This window comes from Bufo bufo, chromosome 3, assembly GCF_905171765.1.
Source record: "Bufo bufo chromosome 3, aBufBuf1.1, whole genome shotgun sequence".
Classification (NCBI taxonomy): domain Eukaryota; kingdom Metazoa; phylum Chordata; class Amphibia; order Anura; family Bufonidae; genus Bufo; species Bufo bufo.
The window spans coordinates 622,171,490-622,198,065 of NC_053391.1; the positions used below are offsets into that span (position 1 = coordinate 622,171,490).

General features: G+C 43.6%; 1 protein-coding gene across 1 annotated transcript in view; it reads left to right on the forward strand.

Moving 5' to 3' along the window:
• ALG5 (ALG5 dolichyl-phosphate beta-glucosyltransferase) overlaps positions 1–25,558 on the forward strand; it is a 71,587-nt gene extending 46,029 nt beyond the window's left edge. Inside the window, exons 8-10 of the mRNA XM_040426101.1 lie at positions 749–900; positions 23,020–23,105; positions 25,104–25,558. Coding sequence (XP_040282035.1) covers positions 749–900; positions 23,020–23,105; positions 25,104–25,219 — 354 coding nt within the window. The 3' untranslated portion in view covers positions 25,220–25,558. The remainder of the gene's footprint in view (positions 1–748; positions 901–23,019; positions 23,106–25,103) is intronic.
• Positions 25,559–26,576: the final 1,018 nt, after the last annotated feature.

Sequence of the window (26,576 nt, forward strand, 5' to 3'; positions counted from 1 at the left end):
CGCGCATCATTTTTTTATCTAATCGTTTCTATTCTGATTACAGATATTTTTATTCTATTTCATGAACATGATTATGGGGGCGGCCATCTTGTCTGACCTGTTTTTTAGCAGCATTTAAAAGCATTGAGAAAATTGCTTTGCTGCAGCCTCATGGTCCGTAGACACAATGGACAGGTGGGGACCCCATTGACTTCTATGGGAGAGTTTTCTAGGCATGTTCCTTTTTTTTCCAGGGCACTTTCAGTTCCCAGTCCGCCCCTGCTTAGGGGTCAGTGTGAAATCTACAGGATTTCAGGAGTTTTTTGTTTAAAGATGGATACAGACATTAAAAAAAAAAAAAGACATAAAAAAATTCTTTAAAAGATGTTAAAAATAATGTGATTTAAACAATAGGTCGTTTTCTGATGACGTATTCCCCTTTAAAACAAGTGCTGCCCCCTCAAAGTGTGCCAAGAGATTTCATCTTGAATTTAAAAATAAATGAATAAATGATCCCACCTGTAGTAAGCCTTTACATTCTAGCCATGAGAAGTCAAGGACGATGACAATCATTTGTAACGCGCTTCTCTTGCAAGGACTTGGAGCAGGGATAGTTGTGTGATTGGGACGACTCCCCGGGAAGTCAGTGGCTGCCATATAGGCAATCGACCACAGCGCACACTGGGGTCGGTGTAGTAGGGAGCCAATTTGTCATGATGTCTTGCACGTGGCAGTGTGAGAGTTAATCTCATCCCCATTTATTTTCCAGCGTTCCCTGTTCAGAACCATTCTCATGTATGGGTTCCACACCCTCGTCTGGTTTTTGTGTGTTCGGGGGGTTAAAGACACCCAGTGTGGGTTCAAGCTGTTTACAAGAGAAGCCGCTGCTCGCACATTCACAGCTCTCCATGTCGATCGCTGGTAAGTGCTCCCCTTTTCTACTTTATTGTATACGTCTTTCTTCCTCTCCTTTCAGTTCACGCTCGTTGACGCACATAACCGTTCTACTAGGGAATCGCTGGCTGCCTAATACGGCCCTAACGTGTGACCCAAATCTCATGAACCCTTTAACGACCTATGATGGTTATTTTCACTGATAGTTAACATATCATGCCATGTATCAGTCATGACTATCTTGTGGGCACTGCCCAATGTCCTCACAAGATCTCCAGAGAAGCTTGTCTGTAGAACACAGATGGGCTTCCACTGCAGCTGGCGTGGCGCCAGTCCTTGTTGCTTCCAGTACCCACCATGCCAGAAGTGTGATATGCCATCTACATGCATGTCATCACTATGTCCAGCCAGCTCTACTTTATTTTTTTTATTTTTAGGTCTCGGACAACCCCTTTAAACCCATAGATGCTGAGGTCAGTAGTGACTATGGCATCTCAGGTCTTCAACAAAGGGTTTAAAGGGTTATTTTCAAGTTGTGGAAAGTTATCCCTTAGGCCTAGTTCACACGAACGTGTGTGATCCGTGGCCGTATTGTGGCCCGCAAATCGCGGGCTGCAATACACGACCACAGTTCCGTGTGTATTCCGCATCACGGATGCGGACCCATTCACTTCAATGGGTCCGGAATCGCGGAACGGCCGCACGGGACGGGACCCCTCGGAAGCACTAGAACATGTCCTATCTTTTAGCAGAACGGGCGGCTCGCGGACCCATTAAAGTGAATGGGTCCGCGATCCGATGCGGCTGACCTACGGCCGGTGATCGTGCATTGCGGCCCGCTATTTGCGGGCCGCAGCACAGGCACGGGTCACACACGTTCGTGTGAACTCAGCCTTTCACACTAGCGTTTTTCTTTTCCAGCACTGAGTTCCGTCCTAGGGGCTCTATACCAGAAAAGAACTGATCAGGCATATCCCCATGCATTCTGAATGGAGAGTAAACCGTTCAGGATGCATCAGGATGTCTTCAGTTCAGTCTTTCTTACTTTTCAGGACAGAGATAATACCGCAGCATGCTGCAGTTTTATCTCCGGCCAAAAAAACTGAACACTTGCCTGAATTACGGATCCGGCATTTTTTTCCATAGGAATGTATTGGTGCCGGATCCGGCATTCAAATTGACGGATCCGGTATTCCGGGCTGCGTATGCGCAGACCTTTAGAAATGTGAAAAATAAATAAATACCGGATCCGGGTGTGAAACTAGTCCTGAGAATGAAGCAGCGGCAGCTCTGATTCGGTAGTGCAGACCATACACAGTGACACCCGGGCCACCCTCTCTGCCAACAAAACTGCCGCACAGCTCCATTTAAGTAAATGGGGGTGGCTGTGGTTCCCTGTACAGTCAGGTGGCCAGAAGTTCTGCCGTGCACTGAAGGATCATGGGGGTCCCAGAGTTCAGACCCCACTAGTCATAGTCATGTCATCCCTTTACAAGATGGAAATGCCTCTTATAATGAAGGGTCAGTAGCTGAAGCTTTATGGATTTATTTTTATCTTTACTAGCAAATTGTTAGCATTCCCCGTCCTCGGGATTAGCTCGTGTGAGGATTCTCTAAATATTAAGAACAGTTCTGTCTCCAGCCGCTGACTTGCAGTCTTTTAACTAAACACTGGTGTATCCGGACATCCTGCGCTGTGCTCTGTACTCATGTCCGACCCAACTGCAGCCTGTCTCTGGATGTAGTGCAGAGTTTACCATCTAATATAGAGGAAGGGGTGGGTTCACTTCTGGACTCGGTTCTAAAGTTTACATGTAGAAGCATGACTTGTGTTGTACTGATCATGGGTTACGGTACTAGAGTCTAGAGCTACATTCACAATTTGCTTCAGAGCTAAAATCTCCCACAATTTTAATTCCGGCTCAGTGAGCATTAGGCTAGGGCACTTCTTGACGCAGAAAAGTCACGCTACATTTTTTGTAATGATAGTCAATGGTGTCGCACTGTGACAAGTTGGATTTCTGTGCGACTATTGTCGCACGTTGCTTTTCCCCTTCTAAATGCTGCACGTTGCAGTGCGACACCATTTACTATCATTATAAAAAAATGTTGCACAACACGTTGCAGTGTAGTTGTTCCCTTATTGTCGCGCTACAAAACGCTGAGTAGCTCTAGCCTTAGAGCTTCACACACTTTTCCCCTTCATATCCTGCTCCCCGCCATTACCTTTCTGAGACCAACAACAACCACCACCACCAAGTCTCAGCTGGTCTCTGCTTCTCCACTGGAGAGAGACAAGGAAGTAGGGACCAGTGCGGACTGGGAGAACATCAGAACAGAAGCAGCAGGAGGTCGACGGAGGGCGTGTATGACTTCTTTTGCTTTGAGTCCTTAATAAAATATATTGGCTAAGCAACCCCTTTAGCCACTGATTCCCAACATCCATATTTTTGTACAGGAAGGCTAATTTTAATCTGTCAGAAAATCTGAAAATGCGTTTACCAAACCAATTAGTCCTCGTTCACACATCAGTGAATCATGGACGCGTGCTGTCCATAGTCTCCACAGACTGCCCACATATATTTTGACTTTAATGTACGAATTCACACACTAGTTGTTTTCCATGGACCTTGGGTCGGTGGTGACACAATGGAAGCCTGCTCCGTTTTTGTCGGATCCCTCAATCACATTATGGTCTATAGATCCGCAAAGACCACAGACACAACACAAATGGCATCTGTGTTTGGTCCATGGTTTTCACGGATCATTGCTAGGAGATGTTCTGGAAACCAATTTTCAACTAAGCAGCGTCCTTGGAATATGGATGCCACACAGAGAGCACAAAATGGGCACGGACAAAACATGGAATCTTCACAGATGAAACATCATGGGCACAGACTTGTTAATTGAGGCGGGTCTCTCATTCAGGACACTGATTTTATTAATTTTTTTTATTCATAGCGAAGTGTGGCTACAAATGGCGCCCCTAACTCTGCAGGACCTAACATGTTCAAACATTACACAAAAAGCCCATTGATTTTAGCAGAAACTATCATGCTTTATGTCCCCTGTGGTGGCGCTATAGGGAAATTGATCACTCTATGATCAGCTCATCGTAGGGGGATCGTATTAACAAAAAGTGATTGTCTACATCACACAACCTCTTTTAATTGTAATATTAACCCTTTCACACATTTGGTTGTAACTGTAGGTCCAAATTGCAAGTGACTTTCTGCATTATATAGTGTCACAGCCCCGGAGAGCAGAGACATCGGGGAAGTCGGCAAGGGACCCATCAGAGTAGACCCTTGCCGGTAAGCACTCTGATTGGTTAGTCTCTGCAGACTAACCAATCAGAGCGCTTCATTGAGAAAAATGCCGGTTTCAGGCTGTGATCTCCACGCTTGAGACCATAGCCTGAAATCAGGCATGGCTGCCATTGTGCCCCTGTGCCTCTGATAAATGTAAGTGCCCCCTTCATGCTGCCATGTCCTCTCTGCCGGCTGTGATGGCAGCGGCTCAAGAAACAGAGCCGCTGCCATCAGCATTGAGTGTCTGCTGTAACTTACAGATAACTCTGCTGCTACGGACAAAATCTGTGTTGGCACCGATCTCGGCCGTTTAACCCCATAGATGCCGCGGTCAGCAGCCGCCTGCCGCATCCATAGGGTTGAGAGGGAGGGAGCTCCTTCTCTCTTGCATTGGGCCACTGCTGCTGTTGCCATGGCAACCGGACGCCTTACAAAGGCACCCAGGTTGCCATGTACCTAAGGGCTCATTCAGACGGCCGTATGCTGTCCGCAAAAATACTGAATGCTATCCGTTTTTTTGCGGATCCGCAAAAAAAATGAAACATGTCCTATACTTGTCCGTGAAAATCAGGACATGGCCCCATTGAAGTCTATGGGTCCGCAAAAATACTGAATGCTATCCGTTTTTTTGCAGATCCGTTTTTTTGCGGATCCGCAAAAAAACGGATAGCATTCAGTATTTTTGCGGACAGCATACGGCCGTCTGAATGAGCCCTAAGGCTGATCAGCCTTAGTGTAAGTATAGCACTGACTATACAGTACATTACAATAGACGACTATTGCAATGCACTGTATAGTCATCAGGCCCACTGGATCTTCAAGATCCAGATGGGTCTTCATAAATAATTTTTATTTAATTTTATATATTTTTTTTATCTTTTCTCATATCCGTTCATTTGTCATTACAGAAATGAAATAAATAAAAAAAACTACACATAATTGGCATCGCCGCCTCCATAACGACCTGATCTATCAAAGTATCATATTACTAATCCCGCGCGGTGAACTCCGTAAAAAATAATGTAGAAAGGAAATGACGGAATTGCTTTTTTTGTCACCTCACGTCCACAAAAAAATTAAAAACAAGTGATCAAAAAGACGTATGTACCCCAAAATGATACCAATAAAAACTACAGCCCATCACTCAAAAAACAAGCCCCCTAACAGCTACGTTGGTGAAAAAATAAAGTTATGGACTTTAGTATATGCAAAATATCATTTATTTTTAACACACAAGTGATTTTATTGCTGAAAAAGTAGTAAAACATAAAAAACTACATAAATTTGGTATCGCCATAAACGTATCCACCCACGGAATAAAATATCATATAATTACCACAGAGGAACCCCATAAAAAACACTGACAGAATTGTCATTTTTGTCCACTTCACCTTCACAAAAAATGGTCTAAAAAGTGTTAGATATATATACCCCAAAATGATACCAATAAAAACTACAGCCCGTCCCACAAAAAAAGTCTCCACACAGCTACATTGGTGAAAAAATACAAATGTTATGGGCCCTAAACTAATTTCAGCAAATTACATGTTAGAAAATCCCAATGCCGCTTTTACCCTTCTGAATGCTGCTGTGTCCCAAAACAGCGGTTTATGACCACGTAATGCATTTTTTCCTGTTACCCCTTGTGAAAATGGAAAATTTGGGGCTAAAGCAATTTTATATTGGAAATAAAAGTAAATTTTTCATTTTCACAGGCATGTGTTTCTAAGTTCTAAGAAATGCTTGTTGGGTCAAAGCATTCACTTCATCAATAGATTTATTTCTTGAGGTGGGTAATTTGCAAAATGGGGTCACTTTTGGGGGTTTTCTTTCTAGGGGTACCTTCAATATGGCACTCCTTTCCCCCTGCACCCTGCCGTGTGCCCATAAAGCAGTTTACGACCAGCAGTTTCTGTAAATTTCAGAATCGGGATAATAAATATTGAGGTTTCTTTGGCTGTTAACCCTTGCTGTGTTACAGGAAAATTGGATTCAAATGGACAATCTGCCCAAAAAAAATAATAAATTTAAATTTCCCTTCAATTTAGCTTTAATTCTTGTGGAACACCTAAAGGGTTAATAAAGTTTGTAAAATCAGTTTGAATAACTTGAGGGGTGTAATTTCTAAAATGTGGTCATTTATAGGTGGTTTCTATTGAGTTAGCCCAACAAAGTGACTTCATAACTGAAATGGTCCTTAAAGTAGGTTTTGGAACTTTTCTTAGAAGTTTAGAAGCACATTTTTAACTTCTAGCTTTCTAAAAAAAAAAATATATGGGGAATGTAAAGTGAGAACTATTTTATGAAGTATCATTATCACCCCTACAGTAGAAACTTCCAAAAAGTGACTTCATTTTGGAAACTAGGGGATAAGGTGACAGTTTTGTTGGTATTATTTTGGAGTACATATGATTAACCGCTCTAGATTTGTTTTTTGTGAGGCAAGGTAACCAAAACATGGCTGTTCTGGCACAGTTTTTATTTTTTGTTTTTTTCAACATTCATTGGACAGGGTAGATCATGTGCTATTTTTATAGAACAGGTTGTTACGGACGCAATGATATCAAATATATCTACTTTCTTTGTTTCAGTTTTACATAATAAATATTTTTGTGAATTATTTTTTTTGTGTCTCCATTTTCTGAACGCCTTTTTATTTATTTTTTCTGCCAATTTGTCTTGTGCAGAGGCTCGTTTTTTGTAGTTAATGTTTTTATTGGTACCATTTTTGGGTACATATGATTTTTTGATCATTCATTATTACACTTTATGGGGCAAGGTGACCAAAAAATGGGTTGTTTTGGCACAGTTTTAATTTTTACAGCGTTCACCTGAGGGATTAGGTCATGTGATATTTTTATAGAGCAGGTTATTGCAGATGTGGAAATACCTAATATATATACTTTTTATTTTTTTTAAGTTTTACATAATAGCATTTTTTCAACCCAAAAAAATTATGTTTTAGTGTCTCCATAGTCTGAAAGCCATAGCTTTTTTTATTTTTTGAACGATTGTCTTAGGCAGGGTCTCATTTTTTGCGGGATGAGGAGACTGTTTGAATGGTACTATTTTTGGGGGGCATACGCCTTTTTGATCACTTGGTGTTGCACTTTTTGTAATGTTAGGTGACAAAAAAATGTTATTTTTTTCTCCCATTATTTTTTTTTTTACGGTGTTCATCTGAGAGGTTAGGTAATTTGATAGTTTTATAGAGATGGTTGTTACGGATGTGGCGATACCTAATGTCTACTTTTTTATGTTTTTCACTTAAACACAATAATAGCATTTTTTTAAACAAATTTTTTTTATTTTATGGTCTCCATATTCTGTATTTGGAGACTATTAAAGTTTTTGGGCGTTTGTCTTATGTCGGGGCTAGTTTTTTGCGGGAAGATGTGACTGTTTTATTGGTTCCTTTTTTTTTTATCGCTTTGTGTTGCACTTTTTGTGATGTAAGGTGACAAATATGGCTTTATTTTACAGTTTATTTATTTTTACGGTGTTTATCGGACGGGGTGGATCATGTGGTGTATTTATAGAGCAGGTCGTTACGGACGCGGCGATACCTAATACGTATTTGTTTTTTTGTTTTTGTTCTATTTTTTTTATTATAAAATCAGGGGAAAGGTTTTTTTTTTTTTTTTTTTTTTTTTTGTTTTGTTTTTTAACCATTTCTGTCCCACTATGGGACTTCAACTTTGGGGGGTTTGATCCCCTCTGCAATGCATTACAATACATCTGTATTGTAATGCATTGCCTGTTAGTGAAGGAGTGTAATACACTAACAGGTTTCCTAGGAGACCGGGCCTGGATCTCCTCAGCCCCCATAAAAGGCAGGTCCTGATGCCGTGCAAGGCATCGGGCTGCCCTCTCACCCATCGGGTCCCCGCCACAGCAGCGCGGGGACCTGATGCGCTCCCTCACCTGCCGCAACATGCTGCCGGATACAGCAGGGGGCCCTGCAGTGATCGGGCGTGCACCGCTCCGGTGCCCGCCCGATCACCATGACGTAATAGTACGTCAAAATGCGACCAGTCGCCTGCCGCTATGACGTACTATTACGTCATGTGTCAGGAAGGGGTTAATTTGTTTTTTGTTTTTTTTTCTGGACTGCGCTTTTACATCCTTTTCTTTCCATCGTATATGTTAAACGCAGGGCAAAAACAGACTGTCAACCCAGCCTAGCAATTTGACGGTTTTATTTTTTACTGTGGGCAAATATTGGCTAGGTTGCTTTATGACAGAAGAATCCCATGGTAATAAACTGAACACATAGGAGAAAATAATCATTGTTTAACCCGTTAGTGACTAGTCTGTTTTGGTCCTTAACCACCTCAGCCCCTATAGCTTAAACACCCTTAATGACCAGGCCACTTTTTACACTTCTGACCTACACTACTTTCACCGTTTATTGCTCGGTCATGCAACTTACCACCCAAATGAATTTTACCTCCTTTTCTTCTCACTAATAGAGCTTTCATTTGGTGGTATTTCATTGCTGCTGACATTTTTACTTTTTTTGTTATTAATCGAAATTTAACGATTTTTTTGAAAAAAAATGACATTTTTCACTTTCAGTTGTAAAATTTTGCAAAAAAAACGACATCCATATATAAATTTTTCTCTAAATTTATTGTTCTACATGTCTTTGATAAAAAAAAAAATGGTTTGGGTAAAAGTTATAGCGTTTACAAACTATGGTACAAAAATGTGAATTTCCGCTTTTTGAAGCAGCTCTGACTTGCTGAGCACCTGTCATGTTTCCTGAGGTTCTACAATGCCCAGACAGTAGAAAAACCCCACAAATGACCCGGAAAGTAGACACCCTAAGGTATTCGCTGATGGGCATAGTGAGTTCATAGAACTTTTTATTTTTTGTCACAAGTTATTGGAAAATGATGATTTTTTTTTTTTGATTTTTATTTTCTTACAAAGTCTCATATTCCACTAACTTGTGACAAAAAATAAAAACTTCTATGAACTCACTATGCCCATCAGCGAATACCTTGGGGTGTCTTCTTTCCAAAATGGGGTCACTTGTGGGGTAGTTATACTGCCCTGGCATTCTAGGGGCCCAAATGTGTGGTAAGTAGTTTGAAATCAAATTCTGTAAAAAATGGCCGGTGAAATCCGAAAGGTGCTCTTTGGAATGTGGGCCCCTTTGCCCACCTAGGCTGCAAAAAAGTGTCACACATCTGGTATCACCGTACTCAGGAGAAGTTGGGCAATGTGTTTTGGGGTGTCATTTTACATATACCCATGCTGGGTGAGATAAATATCTTGGTCAAATGCCAACTTTGTATAAAAAAAATGGGAAAAGTTGTCTTTTGCCAAGATATTTCTCTCACCCAGCATGGGTATATGTAAAATGACACCCCAAAACACATTGCCCAACTTCTCCTGAGTACAGAGATACCACATGTGTGACACTTTTTTGCAGCCTAGATGCGCAAATGTGCCCAAATTCCTTTTAGGAGGGCATTTTTAGACATTTGGATCCCAGACTTCTTCTCACGCTTTAGGGTCCCTAAAAAGCCAGGGCAGTATAAATACCCCACATGTGACCCCATTTTGGATAGAAGACACCCCAAGGTATTCAATGAGGGGCATGGCGAGTTCATAGAAAAAAAAAAAAATTGGCACAAGTTAGCGGAAATTTATTTTTTGGGGTTTTTTTCTCACAAAGTCTCCCTTTCCGCTAACTTGAGACAAAAATTTCAATCTTTCATGGACTCAATATGCCCCTCAGCGAATACCTTGGGGTGTCTTCTTTCCAAAATGGTGTTATTTGTGGGGTATTTGTACTGCCCTGGCATTTGAGGGTCTCCGCAATAGTTACATGTATGGCCAGCATTAGGAGTTTCTGCTATTCTCCTTATATTGAGCATACGGGTAATCAGATTTTTTTTTTTTCCGTTCAGCCTCTGGGCTGAAAGAAAAAAATGAACGGCACAGATTTCTTCATTCGCATCGATCAATGTGGATGAAAAAGGAGGGGAAAGGCGTCTGCCAGGACATAGGAGCTCCGCCTAACATCCATACCCACTTAGCTCGTATGCCCTGGCAAACCAGATTTATCCATTCACATCAATCGATGTGGATGAATAAATCATTGCCGGGATTTTTTATTTTTTTTTATATATACAAAGTGTTTGCCAAAGCATATGAACACCGCCACCTCCTCAGCTCATATGCCTCGGCAAACGTATCTTTTACTGCAGAGGAGAAATCTCGTCTTGCAGCGCCGCATACACCGACTTGTGTGTAATCTGACAGCAGCGCAATGCTTCTGTCCGAATGCAAATCAGTGCTGCAGCTAGTCGATCGGTTGGTCCACCTGGAAACAAAACAAAAAAGAAAAAACCAGGCCGCAACGCAATAAATTTTATTAACTTTATAATAACTTTTGAACAGAACATATAAACTTTTTTTTTTTACTTTTTGAACTGAAGTTAACTTTTTTGCTTACCTTTTTTTTGTTTTTGTTTTTTTGTTTGTTTTTTACCTTTTTATAGGACAAACCTCTCCTTCCCCATGGGACAATGTGCAAAGCGCAAATCGCCCAAAGATGTGGCGAAGTACATTATGCACTTTATCCCAGGTGAAAGGAGAGGTTTGCAGTAGCTGTGAGTGTAAGGGCCCTAATAGCCCTGTGTGCCTGTCCTGTGAGATGCAATCCCTATGCTAAGTGTACCTGTGTGTGGTACTTCCTGAAACACTCTCCAAAGCATAGGGCAGGGTGGTCAGGACAGTCAGGACAGAAATAGCGGGTGTCACGCCTTATTCCGCTCCTGCTACAGACACGACATCTTTTTTCGGGGTGACGGTTGGGTTGAGGTACCAGGAAAGACACTGGGGAAATGTCGCTCGTGTAGACGGCTAACTACACTGGTGGATGGGGCCACGGAACCTTCTGGATACAGGAGGTTCTCGATGATCTCTTCCTGAAATTTGAGGAAGGATCGTGTTCTCCCAGCCTTACTGTAGAGAACAAAACTATTGTACAGAGCCAATTGAATTAAATATACAGACACCTTCTTATACCAGCATCTGGTGCGTCGGGAAACTAAATACGGAGACAACATCTGGTCATTGAAGTCCACCCCTCCCATGAGCAAATTATAGTCGTGGACACAGAGGGGCTTTTCAATGACACGGGTTGCTCGCTCAATTTGGATTGTCGTGTCTGCGTGAATGGAGGAGAGCATGTAAACGTCACGCTTGTCTCTCCATTTCACCGCGAGCAGTTCTTCGTTACACAAGGCAGCCCTCTCCCCCCTTGCAAGACGGGTGGTAACGAGCCGTTGGGGGAAGCACACGCGACTAGTTCGCGCGGGGCCACAGGCGCCAATCTGTTCTAGAAACAAATGCCTAAAGAGGGCCACACTTGTGTAGAAATTGTCCACATAAAGATGGTACCCCTTGCCAAATAAGGGTGACACCAAGTCCCAGACTGTCTTCCCACTGCTCCCCAGGTAGTCAGGGCAACCGACCGGCTCCAGGGTCTGATCTTTTCCCTCATAGATCCGAAATTTGTGGGTATAGCCTGTGGCCCTTTCACAGAGCTTATACAATTTGACCCCATACCGGGCACACTTGCTTGGGATGTACTGTTTGAAGCCAAGGCGCCCGGTAAAATGTATTAGGGACTCGTCTACGCAGATGTTTTGCTCTGGGGTATACAAATCTGCAAATTTCTGGTTGAAGTGGTCTATGAGGGGCCGAATTTTGTGGAGCCGGTCAAAAGCTGGGTGGCCTCTGGGACGGGAGGTGGTGTTGTCGCTAAAATGCAGGAAACGCAGGATGGCCTCAAATCGTGCCCTGAACATAGCAGCAGAGAACATGGGCATGTGATGAATCGGGTTCGTGGACCAATATGACCGCAATTCATGCTTTTTGGTTAGACCCATGTTGAGGAGAAGGCCCAGAAAAATTTTAATTTCGGAAACTTGGACTGGTTTCCACCGGAAAGGCTGGGCATAATAGCTTCCCGGGTTGGCGGATATAAATTGTGTGGCATACCGGTTTGTCTCTGCCACGACTAAGTCCAAGAGCTCCGCAGTCAAGAACAGCTCAAAAAATCCCAGGGCCGAACCGATCTGAGCCGTCTCAACCCGAACTCCAGACTGGGCGGTGAAAGGAGGAACTAATGGTGCGGCTGAAGTTGGTGACTGCCAATCAGGATTTGCCAGCACCTCAGGGACTCTAGGGGCTCTACGGGCCTGTCTGTGCGGTGGCTGCGACGCGGTAACTACTGCACGTGCCACCGTACCAGCTTCAACTGCCCTTCTGGTGCTCGCCACTTCACCATGTTGTACGGCAGTGCTGGTACTAGGTCCAGGGAGGGCTGCGCTGCTGGTGTATGCCTCACCACGTGATCCGACAGCGACAGCCCCACTCTGCTGCTCTTGAAGCGGATCCTGCGTAACCTGTGGTCTAGCGACACGGGGCCGGGTACGCCTGGTGCCATCAGGGACCTCCACCTCCTCGTCCGAACTTTGGGTCAGAGTGCCATTGCTTTCTACAGGTTCATATTCGTCAGATGAGGGTTCCCATTCCTCATCCGACTGGGTCAGAATCCTGTAGGCCTCATCAGAAGAATACCCCCTGTTTGACATTTGGACTACTAAATTTAGGGGTATTCCCTGAGACTACCCAAGAAAAAAAGCAAGCCTGTCTTACAAAGGGGAGGCTAGCGAAGTACCGGAGGCCGCTGCGGTTGATTAAAAAATATCAAAACTGATTTTTTTTTATCGCCGCAGCGCTTGGAAAGTGATTGTGCAGTGATCAAAAAAATATATATTTTTTGTCACTGCGGTGGGGCGGGTGTGGGTGAACGCACGTGTGGGTGAACGCACGTGTGGGCGACCGATCAGGCCTGATCGGGCAAACACTGCGTTTTGGGTGGAGGGCGAACTAAGGTGACACTAATACAATTATAGATCTGACTGTGATCAGTTTTGATCACTTACAGATACTATAAAAGTACAAATGCTGATTAGCGATACGCTAAACAGCGAATATGTGACTGCGGTGGGCTGAGCGCTAAACAATCGCTAAACTACCTAACCAAGGGACCTAAACTATCCTAAAACCTAACAGTCAATACCAGTGAAAAAAAAAGTGACAGTTTACACTGATCTCTTTTTTCCTTTCACTAGGTGATTGACAGGGGCGATCAAGGGGTTAATTCGGGTGATGGGGGTGATCTGGGGCTAAGGTGTAGTGTTGGTGGGTACTCACAGTGATCTCTGCTCCTCTGCTGGAACCAACCGACGAAAAGGACCAGCAGAGGAGCAGACAAGCCATTTAACACATCATATTTACTAATATGATGTGTTAGATGGCTTGTGATTCGTTTTTTTGAAAATCGCCAACCTGCCAGCCAATGATCGTGGCTGGCAGGCTGGTGACGAACTTGTCCTCTAACTTTTGCTGGCCCGCGATGCGCATGCGCGGCCTGGCTTTGAGCGAAATCTCGCGTCTCGCGAGATGACGCGTATATGCGTGACTCTGCGCAGCGCTGCCGCCTCCGGAACGCGATCCTGCGTTAGGCGGTCCGGAGGCGGTTAATAAGGATGAGCGAATTGATGCTAACGATTTCTCATCAGGAAAAGTTATTCACCTTTTTTTTAATGGCTTTCCCACAATTTTCATAATTTATAGATTATTATTTTTTGAACAGAATATAAATCACACAGTTTGCAAGAATTATAGAAGTCCAATAGAAATAGACCTCTGTAAATATCATTGTACAATAGAACAATAAAAGTGTGTAAAATGAAACCGTGTCTCTTCATGTCTATAAAGCTATCATAGTCCTACGAGTGTCCCATGGTTGCCAACATTTCAAGAATTTGGCCGTCGTGTTCCGCTGAAGAGCTATTGAATTCTCCAGGGATCTGATCTCCTGTATCCGAGCATAGAGGTCCGGTCCCGAAGGTGTTGCGGCGTGTTTACAGTAGAGGGCGATCAGACATTTAGCTGCCGTTGGTATATGAAGGAGCAACCTGGCACCTTGACCCCTCAGTGTTGTTGGGACTATGTTTAGGAGTAGAGTCGATTGATCCCTGGGGATAGGAATATCTAGCATAACCCTTAATAATCACGTCACTTGCCTCCAAAATGGCGTTATAACCGGGCACGACCAGAAAATATGAAATGGAGGCATTAGGTAAGGACCACCTCCAACAGAGATCCAGCACCTCAGAATTCATGGCGTGAAGAACTGCTGGTGTATGATACCAGAACATTAGGATTTTCAATTGGTTTTCCCTATATGTTATGGAAGATGAACTAGTATGTGCCCTTCTCCATATGGTCTGCCAAGTCTTTGGGGGGAGCTCCCTTTGCACCCAATTCTCCCACTTCAGCATAAATCCATATGGAAGTCTGAGGAGGACAATATCAGGTATATGTCAGAGATGAGGCCTTTGGCGGAGGGGCTTAAATATAGGCTTAAAGAGGGTTAGGTTGGGGACATTCATGGATCCCATTATGGTCTCAATAGTGGAGTATTCTGTGGAATTGAAATTTTAGAGTATACAGTAGTGAGAATTTAGCCTGCAGTTCTTCAAATGTCAGAATCCTATCAGAAAAAGGATCTTTCAGGTTGACAAGGCTGTACAGCACCACAGCTGTCCACTGTCTAACCATCCCCGCCTCAGAGCTTTCCGGAAGATGAGTGAAGAGAAAGAGGGGAACGAAGTGTTGCTAAATTATATCTAATCCTGGTCCTGTACCAAATCTCTCTTGTAAACAACATGGGCCGAGTAAATTTGAAGGAGAGATAGGGGTAGGGGAGCCCCAGATCATAGTCCCTGGGTGAGTTGGTGCCAGCCACAGCCTCTCAATCTCGGTCCATCGGTTATAGGAATGGAGCGTAGACCATGAGGCAATATGCCTCAGATGTGTTGCTAGGTAATATGAAGTGATATTAGGAAGGGCTAAGCCTCCATTCGTAACTGGGGCTACTAAAGTCTGATTAGAAAATCTATGGCGTTTATAATTCCAGACAAAAGTAGTGAAGGAGGACTGTATGAAGCAAAGAGCAGTAGCCGGCACCCTCACCGGGAGGGTTTCAAAAAGGTGTATGAATTTGGGGAGAATGGACATCTTGATGGCTGCAATGCGACCAAGTAGTAATATCGAGAGTGATTTCCACTTAGTGAAGAGGGCGTTCATTTCCGATATCAATGGTTGAAAATTTGCTTTATATAGAGCAGAGTAGTCAGGGGTAAGTTGGATTCCCAGGTACTTTTATGGATTGTGTACGCCAAGTGTAGTTAAACCTGCTTTGGAGGAGGTGGAGTCTGTCAGGGGGGATATTGATTGGCAGTGCCTCGGACTTAGAGGCATTAAGCTTATAACCTGACATCGCACTACACCGGTCTAAGACTGCGTGGAGGTTGGGGAGAGAAAGAAAAGGTTTTGTCAGAGTAAGCAACACATCGGCGAAAAGGCAAACGGAGAATGATTTCTCCCTAATGTCTGGGGTTTTACGTATAAGAGCTGCCAGGGGTTCGATGCTGAGAACATGGGAGAGGGGGCATCCCTGTTTTGTCCCGTTGTAGATCGAGAGAGATGAGGAGTGGGCATGGGGCAGCCTAAACACTACTGTGGGGGAAGAGTAGAGGCCCCTTAGGGCCGTAAGGAATGGACCCTTACAGCCGAAGTGATGTAATGCTCGGAACATGAAGTACCAATTCAGGCGATCAAATGCTTTTTCGGCATCTAAGCTAAGCAAGAGGGCCTCCACTCCCCTTCTGTCCCCCGCCTGGCGGAACTGGACAAAACCAACTTGGCCTTTATGAACCAGGTGATGAAGCCAGAGATTCAACCGGTTCGCCAGCAATTTGGTAAAGATTTTCAGATCTAAATTCAATAGACTAATAGGCCTGTAGCTTGCACAGTCTGCAGGGTCCTTGCCAGGTTTGGGGAAAACACACATAATAGCCCAGCATGGAGTCAGGGATTCTATCTCCTCGTAGGAACCCATTTAACAGTACAGCCATGTGAGGAGTCAATAGTTCCCCAAATGTCTTAAAATAATCATAAGAAAGTCCATCCGATCCGGGTGACTTTCCATTAGGCAATTCAGAAATGGTGTCCCTGATTTCTTCCACCGTGAAAGGTTGGTTTGGATGGGCTAGGGCTGCAGGAGTTAAGGGATGTAATTGGCATTCTGAGAGGAACTCATCTAAGAGTGCATTACGTTTCGTTTCATCCTTAGGTAGAGCAGAGGGGAGGAAGTATAGGGCCGAATAATATGTATGAAATAACCTAGCAATAATCGCAGGGTGGTATTGGAGCACACCCTGGCAGTCTCTAATAGCGTGTGGGGTAGAGGTGGCTGAGTGGTCCTTAAGTTGTTGGGCCAGCAGGGTATGTGGCTTGTTACTATATGCAAAGAAGCGTTGTCGAGTGTAGCGGATCAGCCGCTCTGTTGATGAGGAGGCCAGGGACTTGAGTTGGGCTCGCAGGTCAGTTATTTGTCTCTGTATCCGAATGGAGGGATGAGATGCGAGAGACTACTCTGCCGTTCAAAGATAACGTAGACCTTCTCGATTATTGTGCCTCTCTATCCTTCATTCGAGAAGAGAAGGAGATGCACACACCCCGAAACACCGCCTTGTGTGCCTTCCATAAATCACCCGGGGAAGGCGCAGTAGGGGTGTTTTCCACAAAATACTGGGACAAAGGAGAGCGAAGCTCATCTCGTGTAACAGGATTGGTTAAAAGAGAGTCATTTAATCGCCATTGGGTGTGTCTCAGGGGGGCGGAGGGAAGACTGAGTTCCAAATATATAGGTGTATGGTCCGACCAAGTTATCGGGCGATATATGTCATAATATCTCCAAATAAATAATCAATCCTCGTGTGTGAGGTGAGGATTGAAGTAGAAGGTATATTGGCGAGAAGTAGGGTTATCCACTCGCCATAGGTTGTAAAGGGAGTGTGTACAGACCAGTTTACGGAAGCCTCTAGAAAGGTGTTTACTCTGGTTAGATGGAGGTGTCGGGAGCGTGGTAAGCCTGTCAGTGCATTCAGAGAAATGGATATTAAAATCACCCCCTATTAATTGTACCGCCCCTCGAACAGAAGAAAAAGCCGAAAGGAGAGAGGAGAGAAAAGTAAGCGGATCTGAATTGAGAGCGTAGACTGTGCAAAGCTGTAAGCTCACCCCATACAGAGTACCTTGGATAGTGAGGTAGCGTCCTAGGGGATTGGCTTGGACCTTGTCGACCTGAAGAGGGCAGGACTTGGAGATGAGAATTGAAACCCTGCAGACTTGGAACTAGCAGAGTAAACACCTTAGGCTACTTTCACACTTGCGTTCAGAGCGGGTCCGTCTGGTATCTGCACAGACGGATCCGCTCCTATAATGCAAACGCTTAGATCCGTTCAGAACGGATCCGTTTGCATTACCATGAACAAAAAAAAAAAAAATTTTTTTTTTTTTTTTTTGTTCATGATAATGCAAACGGATCCGTTTTGACTTTACATTGAAAGTCAATGGGGGACGGATCCGTTTGAAAATTGAGCCATACTGTGTCAACTTCAAATGGATCCGTCCCCATTGACTTACATTGTAAGTCTGGACGGATCCGTTTGCCTCCGCACGGCCAGGCGGACACCCGAACGCTGCAAGCAGCGTTCAGGTGTCCGTCTGCTGAGCGGAGCGGAGGACAAACGCTGCCAGACTGATGCATTCTGAGCGGATCCGCCTCCACTCAGAATGCATTAGGACTGGACGGATCCGTTCGGGGCCGCTTGTGAGAGCCTTCAAACGGAGCTCACAAGCGGACACCCGAACGCTAGTGTGAAAGTAGCCTTAGGGAACCAGTGTTTAGCAAAGGCGAAGGATCCATCAGCCGTAAGATGCGTCTCCTGTAAAAGAACAATGCCGACTCTGGATCTACATAGTTCTCGTAGTGTAATGCGTCTCTTAAAATTTGAATTAAGGCCTTTTACATTCAAGGACATTATCTTAGCCATGTGGGGGAGGGAAAAAGGTGGGGAGCATCTTTCGTGGCCAAAGCGGTAGGTAGAGGAGTGTTGAGTATTGGGTGCCAGGCTGCCCCCCCTATAATCCCTCAGTACTCGACCAATAAGAGGGGTAGACACATATAGTGGGCATGAAGAGAGAACATAAATTAAAAAGGACTATTGAAAAACTGAGGAAATCAGTACTAACATCGTAATGTAAAAAAAACTATTGTGACAATAAAGGCATAGTAAAAACTGAGACCTTTATGTCCGTGGAGTTTGGACAGGAAAAAGCAGTAACAACTAACAATGCAGCTAACTAATGGTAGCTGAGCCGAATGTAATGAACTCTGTTGGGGAGATCTAGCGGAAGCTTGTAAACCGAGACTAAAGAGTCTCCGCCCCAGAACTCCACAGAGACAAAGGGACCTACAATGAACACCGGAATAAAACTTATAAACCTGTTCAGGGAGGGAAGAAGCGGAGATCTAATTAGAGAAGGAGACAGGGAGAAAAGAAGGGAAAGACGTAATTGCACTCCCGAAGAGAAACCTTCTAAGGGAAGGGTCCAGTTCCCCTCTGGAGTGGCGGAGTGAGAGCAAGACGGGTGCAGAAGTCAGGGAGGTCTTCTGGATTCTTGACGACTGCTGTTGTGCCGTTTTTTTCGTGCGGTGAGGATGAAGGGGAAACCCCAGCAATATGGGATAGAGTGCTTGCAAAGTAAATTCAATAAGGGTTTCAAGGCTCTGCGCGATCTTGAAATCAGGACACCGTAGCTTCCTGGTAGTCCACTTGTTGCATAGTACGTGCTTTCGCCATAATGTCCTCCTTAAAGCCAAAGAAAACGTTGTGAAGAGCAGCACCCACGGGCCTATTCGACCTTTCCGAAATGCAACAGCCAAACCACGACCGCAGATCCACAGCAGTCCACCAATTAGTAGTCAAACAGGTAAAGGCAGCATCTCCAGATATTCCTTTTATTCTTCGTACTTACAGGAATGTGTACAAAAAGAGCAAAAAATTCTACGTTTCAGCTACATAGTAGCTTTTGTCAAGCATAGCTACAAGTGATAAAACACAAATATATATATGTGCATGTGACATCTCCCAATACCTCGAAGAGGCCAATCAAGTAGACTGTCCAACGCCCCATAGTTATGTCATGTCATATGTCATGTTATATTAATTATAATTGTGTTCAATTAAGAGGACGTGTATTACCTCACGGAGGGCGGGAGCAAAAGGAGCACATCCACCAGGCGACTCGGTTGACCATTAGCGTGTATTTAATGCAATTGTGCATGCTTAAAACGTCATCAAAGGGTACCACACATAGCTTGCAACAGTAATAGTATCCAATGATGTATTGATAACTGAAACAAGGTGCTTGGGTCACCCCAATCTGCTCCGCCCTCCGTCTGTGAAAAACAGTGCCAAGCTAAAATGGATAATTAAAAACATGATCGATAAATGCTCACTACTGATGAGGACATATAAAATCTAACGTCATCAACTCGCCTATAGAATTTAGTCCAAACCACTAACATTGAACTCAATGTTGAGTCCATAAGGTTGTAGTGCCCTCAAGGTGAAGATCCATTTTAGTTCCTTCTTCCTAAACTTTTTCTTTATCACCACCTCTTCTCAATGTGCTCACTGAGTCTGACACGGAATCTCAACTGATTGACAAAGTGACCACACTGCACAAAATGCTTGGCCACCGGTTTGTCCAACATCTTTTTCCTGATTGTACTTTTGTGTTTATGCTTTCCCTGATTTCCATGGTCGTCTCGCCCACATTAATTAGACTACACGGGCATTGTGTCATGTATATAACATCCCTAGATCTACATGTGTAGAACTCTCTGATGCTATATCTTTGTCCTGTATAAGGATGTACAAATGTGTCACCCTTTTATCATATTTCCAGTTACAGGGAAAATTGCCCATTTTACGGGGAGCTAGATATCGCTGCCTATCTTTCTGTGTATTCCCTATATCATTTTTCACCAATCTATCCCGCAAATTAGCATTCTTCTTATGCCAAAAGTGGGGGATTATCAACTTCCCATATAGTTGGTAACCCTTATATAGGATATGGCATTCCTTCCTCAGAATATCAGCAATTTTTCCCACTGTGTCTACCATATGTGGATACAAATGGAATTCTTTGAGTCTCATTCACAACCAGGGTCCTGTGCAATGTGGTCTCCCTAACAACCGCAAAGATTCTCCTACTAGCCTTCTGCAATAATCTACAGGGGTAACCTCTTTTGGAGAATTTATCGCACATCTCCTCCACCCTATCTTGAAATTTCACATCAGATACCACCCTCCTGACCCTCAGGAGTTGACTCCATGGAAGTGACTCCATCATGCGTTGGGGATGATAACTGTCATACCTCAAAAGGTTATTCCTATCCGTGGGCTTTTGGTATAATTGAGTTTTAATGTCTCCATTTTCCACACACACCTTTACATCAAGGAACTGTAGCTCTCTTTGAGAAGTTATCGTGAAATGTAACCAGGGACACCCCTATTCAAATGTTGGTGAAAATTGTCCAAATCTTCCATATTCCCACTCCATATCGTAAAGATATCCTTGATGTAGCGCCACCAGCACAGGACTCTCTCCATGAATGCTGATTTGATATACAAGCCTGTCCTCCACATCCGCCATGAAGATGTTTGCATAAGTTGGGCAGTCTACTTGATTGGCCTCTTCGAGGTATTAGGAGATGTCACATGCACTATATATGTTTGTGTTTTATCACTTGTAGCTATGCTTGACAAAAGCTACTATGTAGCCGAAACATTGCAATTTTTTTATTTTTTTTGTACACATTCCTGTAAGTACGAAGAATAAAAGAAATATCTGGAGATGCTGCCTTTACCTGTTTGACTACTAATCGGTGGACTGCTGTGGATCTGCGGTCGTAGTTTGGCTGTTGCATGCCGGAAACGTTGAAAAGGCCCGTGGGTGCTGCTCTTCACAACGTTTTCTTTGCTGTTTGGATCCAGAGAGAGTGCACTGGGGATTATTATACATCTGAAATGGAAGAATCCCAAGGACCGGGTAAGACCAAAGAGGCTGTTAACATGAATGTGTACTTATATACTGAAGAGGACATTCACAGATTGATCAATGATAAGAGTAATGTCTTTTTTTTAAGCACACCATCAATCGATCTGTTGAAAAGGAAATATGAACAGGAGTCTAAAAGGCTCACCACGATTGAACTACACCTCAATACATTGAAAGAATACTATAAAACACAAAGGATCCCACGAGGTTTGAGGTCCCACCTACGCCCTAATTTATTTCCTAATAATGAGGAATTTTGTGAGAAGTTTGAATTGGTGAACAATACTCATTTGAATTGATGTTATTGAACATTGAGTATTTACACAAAGAAGTGGAAATAATAAAAAAAAAAACTGATATCTTTAGTCACTCAAATACAAGGTCTACTTGGGGCGGATGATTTTGCTCTGAACCCGGACAACCCTTTTAAGGAAAACATTATGGCGAAAGCATGTACTATGCAGTTTACGAAGAATAAAAGGAAGATCTGGAGACTCCTTAAGGCCAAAGTCATTAATATAGCAAATGATGTCACGCGGAGGCCCCTTCAGCGATTTTTGTCTGAGTGCACTATCCATACTCCGCGCACCCTAATATTGTGGTGGCAACCTCTATTGTCTAGATCTTCCACGTGACTTTGCAAGTCGCGTAATTGGAGGGTATTCGAAGATGTTTGCTTTCGAAGTGTGCAAATGACTGTGCGTGAATCACGCATTATGGTCTTCTTGCTGGTGTATGGGGTGGCCCACATTTTGTACCATCCTGTCTCACCGCCGCCAGTTCCTCCTTAAAGGCGTTGGGCTGGTGACAAGTTGTATTTTTGTTCGCACTATTTAGTTGGCCATGTCTTGGGTTAGAAAATGGGGGGGGGGACAATCTGTGGGGTGAAATTGAAAGAAAAAACGCAAATCTGACATGGTTTTTTGTTTTTAGGGTGTTGACTATGCGCTAAAAACAACATCTTAGCCATATTCTGCGGGTCAGCACCAATTCTGTTTGTTTACTGACGGTGACATATCGGGCTTCACATCACTATGCTAGGTGGAGACTTTGCCTAGCAGTGAGCACGGTGACGTCACCACAATAAATGGGTGGTCTATAGTGCTGCCCTAGGCTGTTTTGTAAGCGTTCCGGTGATGTCACCTGGCACACGGCTAGGCGAAGTCTCCACCTAGTATAGTGATGTGAAGCCGGTTATGTCACCAGCAGCAAACAAACAGACCTTGTGCTGCGAGATGCAGCGCAAGGCAAGGGGGGGCATTGGAGCAAGGAAATTCTCAGATGCTCTACGCATATATAGTAAAAGAATAGCTTCTTGCTGGCTCCGGCCTGAACCAGAGAACCCCTTTAGGTGTTATTTTTACATTATTATTATTATTATTTATTATTATTATTACCTTTTTATTTAATGGCACTGTAGATATGAAAAGGGGTGTACATACATAAAACTACAAAAAGCATGAACGACATAAGTTACAAACTAGTACAGAAGGCGAGAGAACCTGCCCGTGAGGGCTTACAATCTACAACCTTCCATTGTATAGAGTCCCAGACTGTACATGAATTTCTCCAGGATTTAGCTTGGTGTTTTGATTAATAGACCGCAGGGTGCACCGACCTTCTCATCTATGTAATTAACCTTCCTCTTTATAAGAAGATGATTCTGAGCAGATAAACCACTTGATTTGTAAATGGCCTCTGCACAGAGCAGTAATGACATCTGCAGTAGCACCGATCAATATTCTGTATCTCCTGTTTGCAGGGCGTTTGATGTGGAACTACTATATATAGCCCAATGCTTAAAGATCCCAGTTGCAGAAATTGCAGTAAATTGGACAGAGATTGAAGGTAAGATGTAGGTTGTATTATGCTGTACTGAATGCATAGCAAAAGTCTAAAGGCTCCTTTACCTGGCCGGTCATTGAGTGGAGGTGATAGCTGCGTTTCCACACGGTAGCGATTGCTCATCCACATACAGATTCATTGTCTGCCGACAGCAGATCCCCGTTTGCACTGCAATGTACTGCTGACAGACAATGATTTTATGTAGAGGCCTTAAAGGACCTTAAAGAACACTGCATAATAACAGACATGGGACATTTCACAGACAAAACTGGGTTCTTGATAAGATATCCCCTTTATGTAATCAAAACCCAAATGTTGGGATCTTCAACGATCTAATGTTTTTGGGACTCCCAAATACTGCCAAAGGTTGTGAGGGGATTTAATTAGAAGGATTTTTAGTAAGTTTCTGCCATACAGCTTTCACCCAGATATATTATGTTATGATTATGATCATTTTAACACCTTCCAGGGTCCAGTCTATACGTCAAATAGCCACGAGTAGTATATTTACACTTGGGAACTGCTGCTGGACTGATCTTATTGACGATTGTGGCTCCATCTTGAATCAAACTCCTTTTTAAATCCAACCAAATTATCAGATATTCTGGATTATTGGACAGTCATAGAAAGTATATGCTGTTTAAAGCTGTTGTTTTATGAAGACAGGCCCTATTCTACCTGATTAGTGCATGTGGACATCATAGAGGGGGAAATCACCTACTTGGGAGATCTGCTCTTATTCAGACATCATAGAGATCACCCACTTGGGAGAGCTGTTCTCATATGGACATCCTAGGGGAGAGATCACCCACTTGGGAGAGCTGTTCTCATATGGACATCATGGGGGAGAGATTACCCACTTGGGAGAGCTGTTCTCATATGGACATCATGGGGGAGAGATTACCCACTTGGGAGAGCTGTTCTCATATGGACATCCTAGGGGAGAGATCACCCACTTGGGAGAGCTGTTCTCATATGGACATCATAGGGGAGAGATCACCCACTTGGGAGAGCTGTTCTCATATGGACATCATTTGGGAGAGTTGTTCTCATATGGACATCCTAGGGGAGAGATCACCCACTTGGGAGAGCTGTTCTCATATGGACATCATAGGGGAGAGATCACCCACTTGGCAGAGCTGTTCTCATATGGACATCATAGGGGAGAGATCACCCACTTGGCAGAGCTGTTCTCATATGGACATCCTAGGGGAGAGATCACCCACTTGGCAGAGCTGTTCTCATATGGACATCCTAGGGGAGAGTTGTTCTCATATGGACATCCTAGGGGAGAGATCACCCACTTGGGAGAGCTGTTCTCATATGGACATCATAGGGGAGAGATCACCCACTTGGCAGAGCTGTTCTCATATGAACATCCTAGGGGAGAGATCATCCACTTGGGAGAGCTGTTCTCATATGGACATCATTTGGGAGAGTTGTTCTCATATGGACATCCTAGGGGAGAGATCACCCACTTGGGAGAGCTGTTCTCATATGGACATCCTAGGGGAGAGATCACCCACTTGGCAGAGCTGTTCTCATATGGACATCCTAGGGGAGAGATCACCCACTTGGTAGAGCTGTTCTCATATGGACATCATACAGGGGGGATCACCCACTTGGGAGAGCTGCTCTGATGGACTCGAGCCCTTCTATGTATTACATTAACAACCATTTATTGGAATGGTTACCATGTTGGACGACATGCTGCCGGAATATCTAGCTCCTAGAACTGTTTTTTTCATTAATCCACAATTTTGGAAACCTGCAGAAGCTAAACATATTTCTACCTCATCATTGTAGAGTATTCAGATATAGCAGTTGACGTGCTGCGCAGCCAAAAATAAGATCCACTTAACTACTGATTTCCATGGTTTTAATGACTTACTGCTGTGTGTGTATATTTAAACGTCATTGGTCTATTAAACTCTTTTTGATAGGTAAATTATGAGGTGAATATTTTTGGATGCTCCTTAATATTTCTTATTTTATATACAGGATCTAAACTGGTGCCTTTCTGGAGTTGGTTGCAGATGGGACGAGACCTTCTTTTTATACGGCTGCGCTATCTCACTGGTGCCTGGAAATTGGATACTACTAGAAAGTTGGATTAAGATTCTATAATCTAAGGAAACATGGAGTCCGGAAGCAGCAGTCCTTGTTGGATGATCTTGGCGTGGGAGGTCCCAGTGTTAATATGGGTCTACATTTTACGGTGTATTGAAACAATTCTGTGTTTCATCATCTCTGGTGGTAGCGTTGTCCGATGGCAGGACTTTATTACAGCAGGGGTCAAATCTATGTGAATAGGTGCATCCTACTGTTCAGTGACCAGTCCGTTCTCTACAAACGGCAAAAGAGACAGCAAATGTCTAGAAATGGTTGGCCTTCTTTCTTTTTCTTTTTCTTTTTTTTAACACATAATTGAAACTGTGTAATATGTATATTGGCATAATTACATATTAAAAATGTTCCTTTTTACATAAATGTCTCGTCCGTAGGTCACTTTGATCTTTAAACGTGTTGCAAAAAAGGTTTTGTCACAATGAATTATGTTGTGCCATGTAAAGGGATGTTTATGTGCAAGCAAAGGATCTTCATTGCTAAGCTAAAGGTCTTGTCTCATGAAGTCAACCCCTGTCCATATGCCCTGTTAGGACATATCAAGGTCATGGAGGCTTGGAGAGCTGTCCTGTAAGAAGGTTCCATACTGGCGGATTTGAGACGTTCATGCATTGCATTTGAATTTCTTCCATGTAATACCATGGTTGTCCGGCCAGAGAAGGCTTCCTGTGTGCTGACAAATAAATCCTGGACACAGCGCAAAGAATTGTGGGTATACATATGCAAATGGATCACAACACTACCCAATTATATGGTCTTTCTAGGGGTTGTCGCTTTGAAATAACCCCACTGTAACTGGAGGCCTGGTCTGGCTTCTCTAAACTTCATTGATGGGCTATTAATGACAGAGTAAGCCAGGTCCTGTGCAAGGACCACTGGAGAAGAATTGTAGTATTACATAGCAGCCATTTAAATTAATCTTGCATAGCAGCTCTATGTTCAGGCTCGTAGAGTGGGGTCCTGAGCATCAGACCCCCCCAGTAGCGTATCTATAGGGGCATCGCAGATGCAGTTGTGACCAGGCCCACAGACCCCCTTCACCACATGAAGTACTTGATTGATCCCCTTTCTGATTTACTTTGATGTCTGGCATCCAAAGTATCATAAATCTGAGACAGTGGAGTGGAAGAGACAGGGGAAGAAGATTGATGCTGGACATCCTCCGCTGTCAGAAAGAAGATTGCTACTTTTGGCATTAAAAGGTTAATAATCAGTACATAGTCAAGAAAGGGAAGCTGTGAAGAAAAATGCAGACTGACGGCTGCAAGAGTTCATGTTTTCATACCAAATGTCTAAATGGAAGAGACTACAGCATGTACAGATTGTCAATATATTGAGTAATGTCAA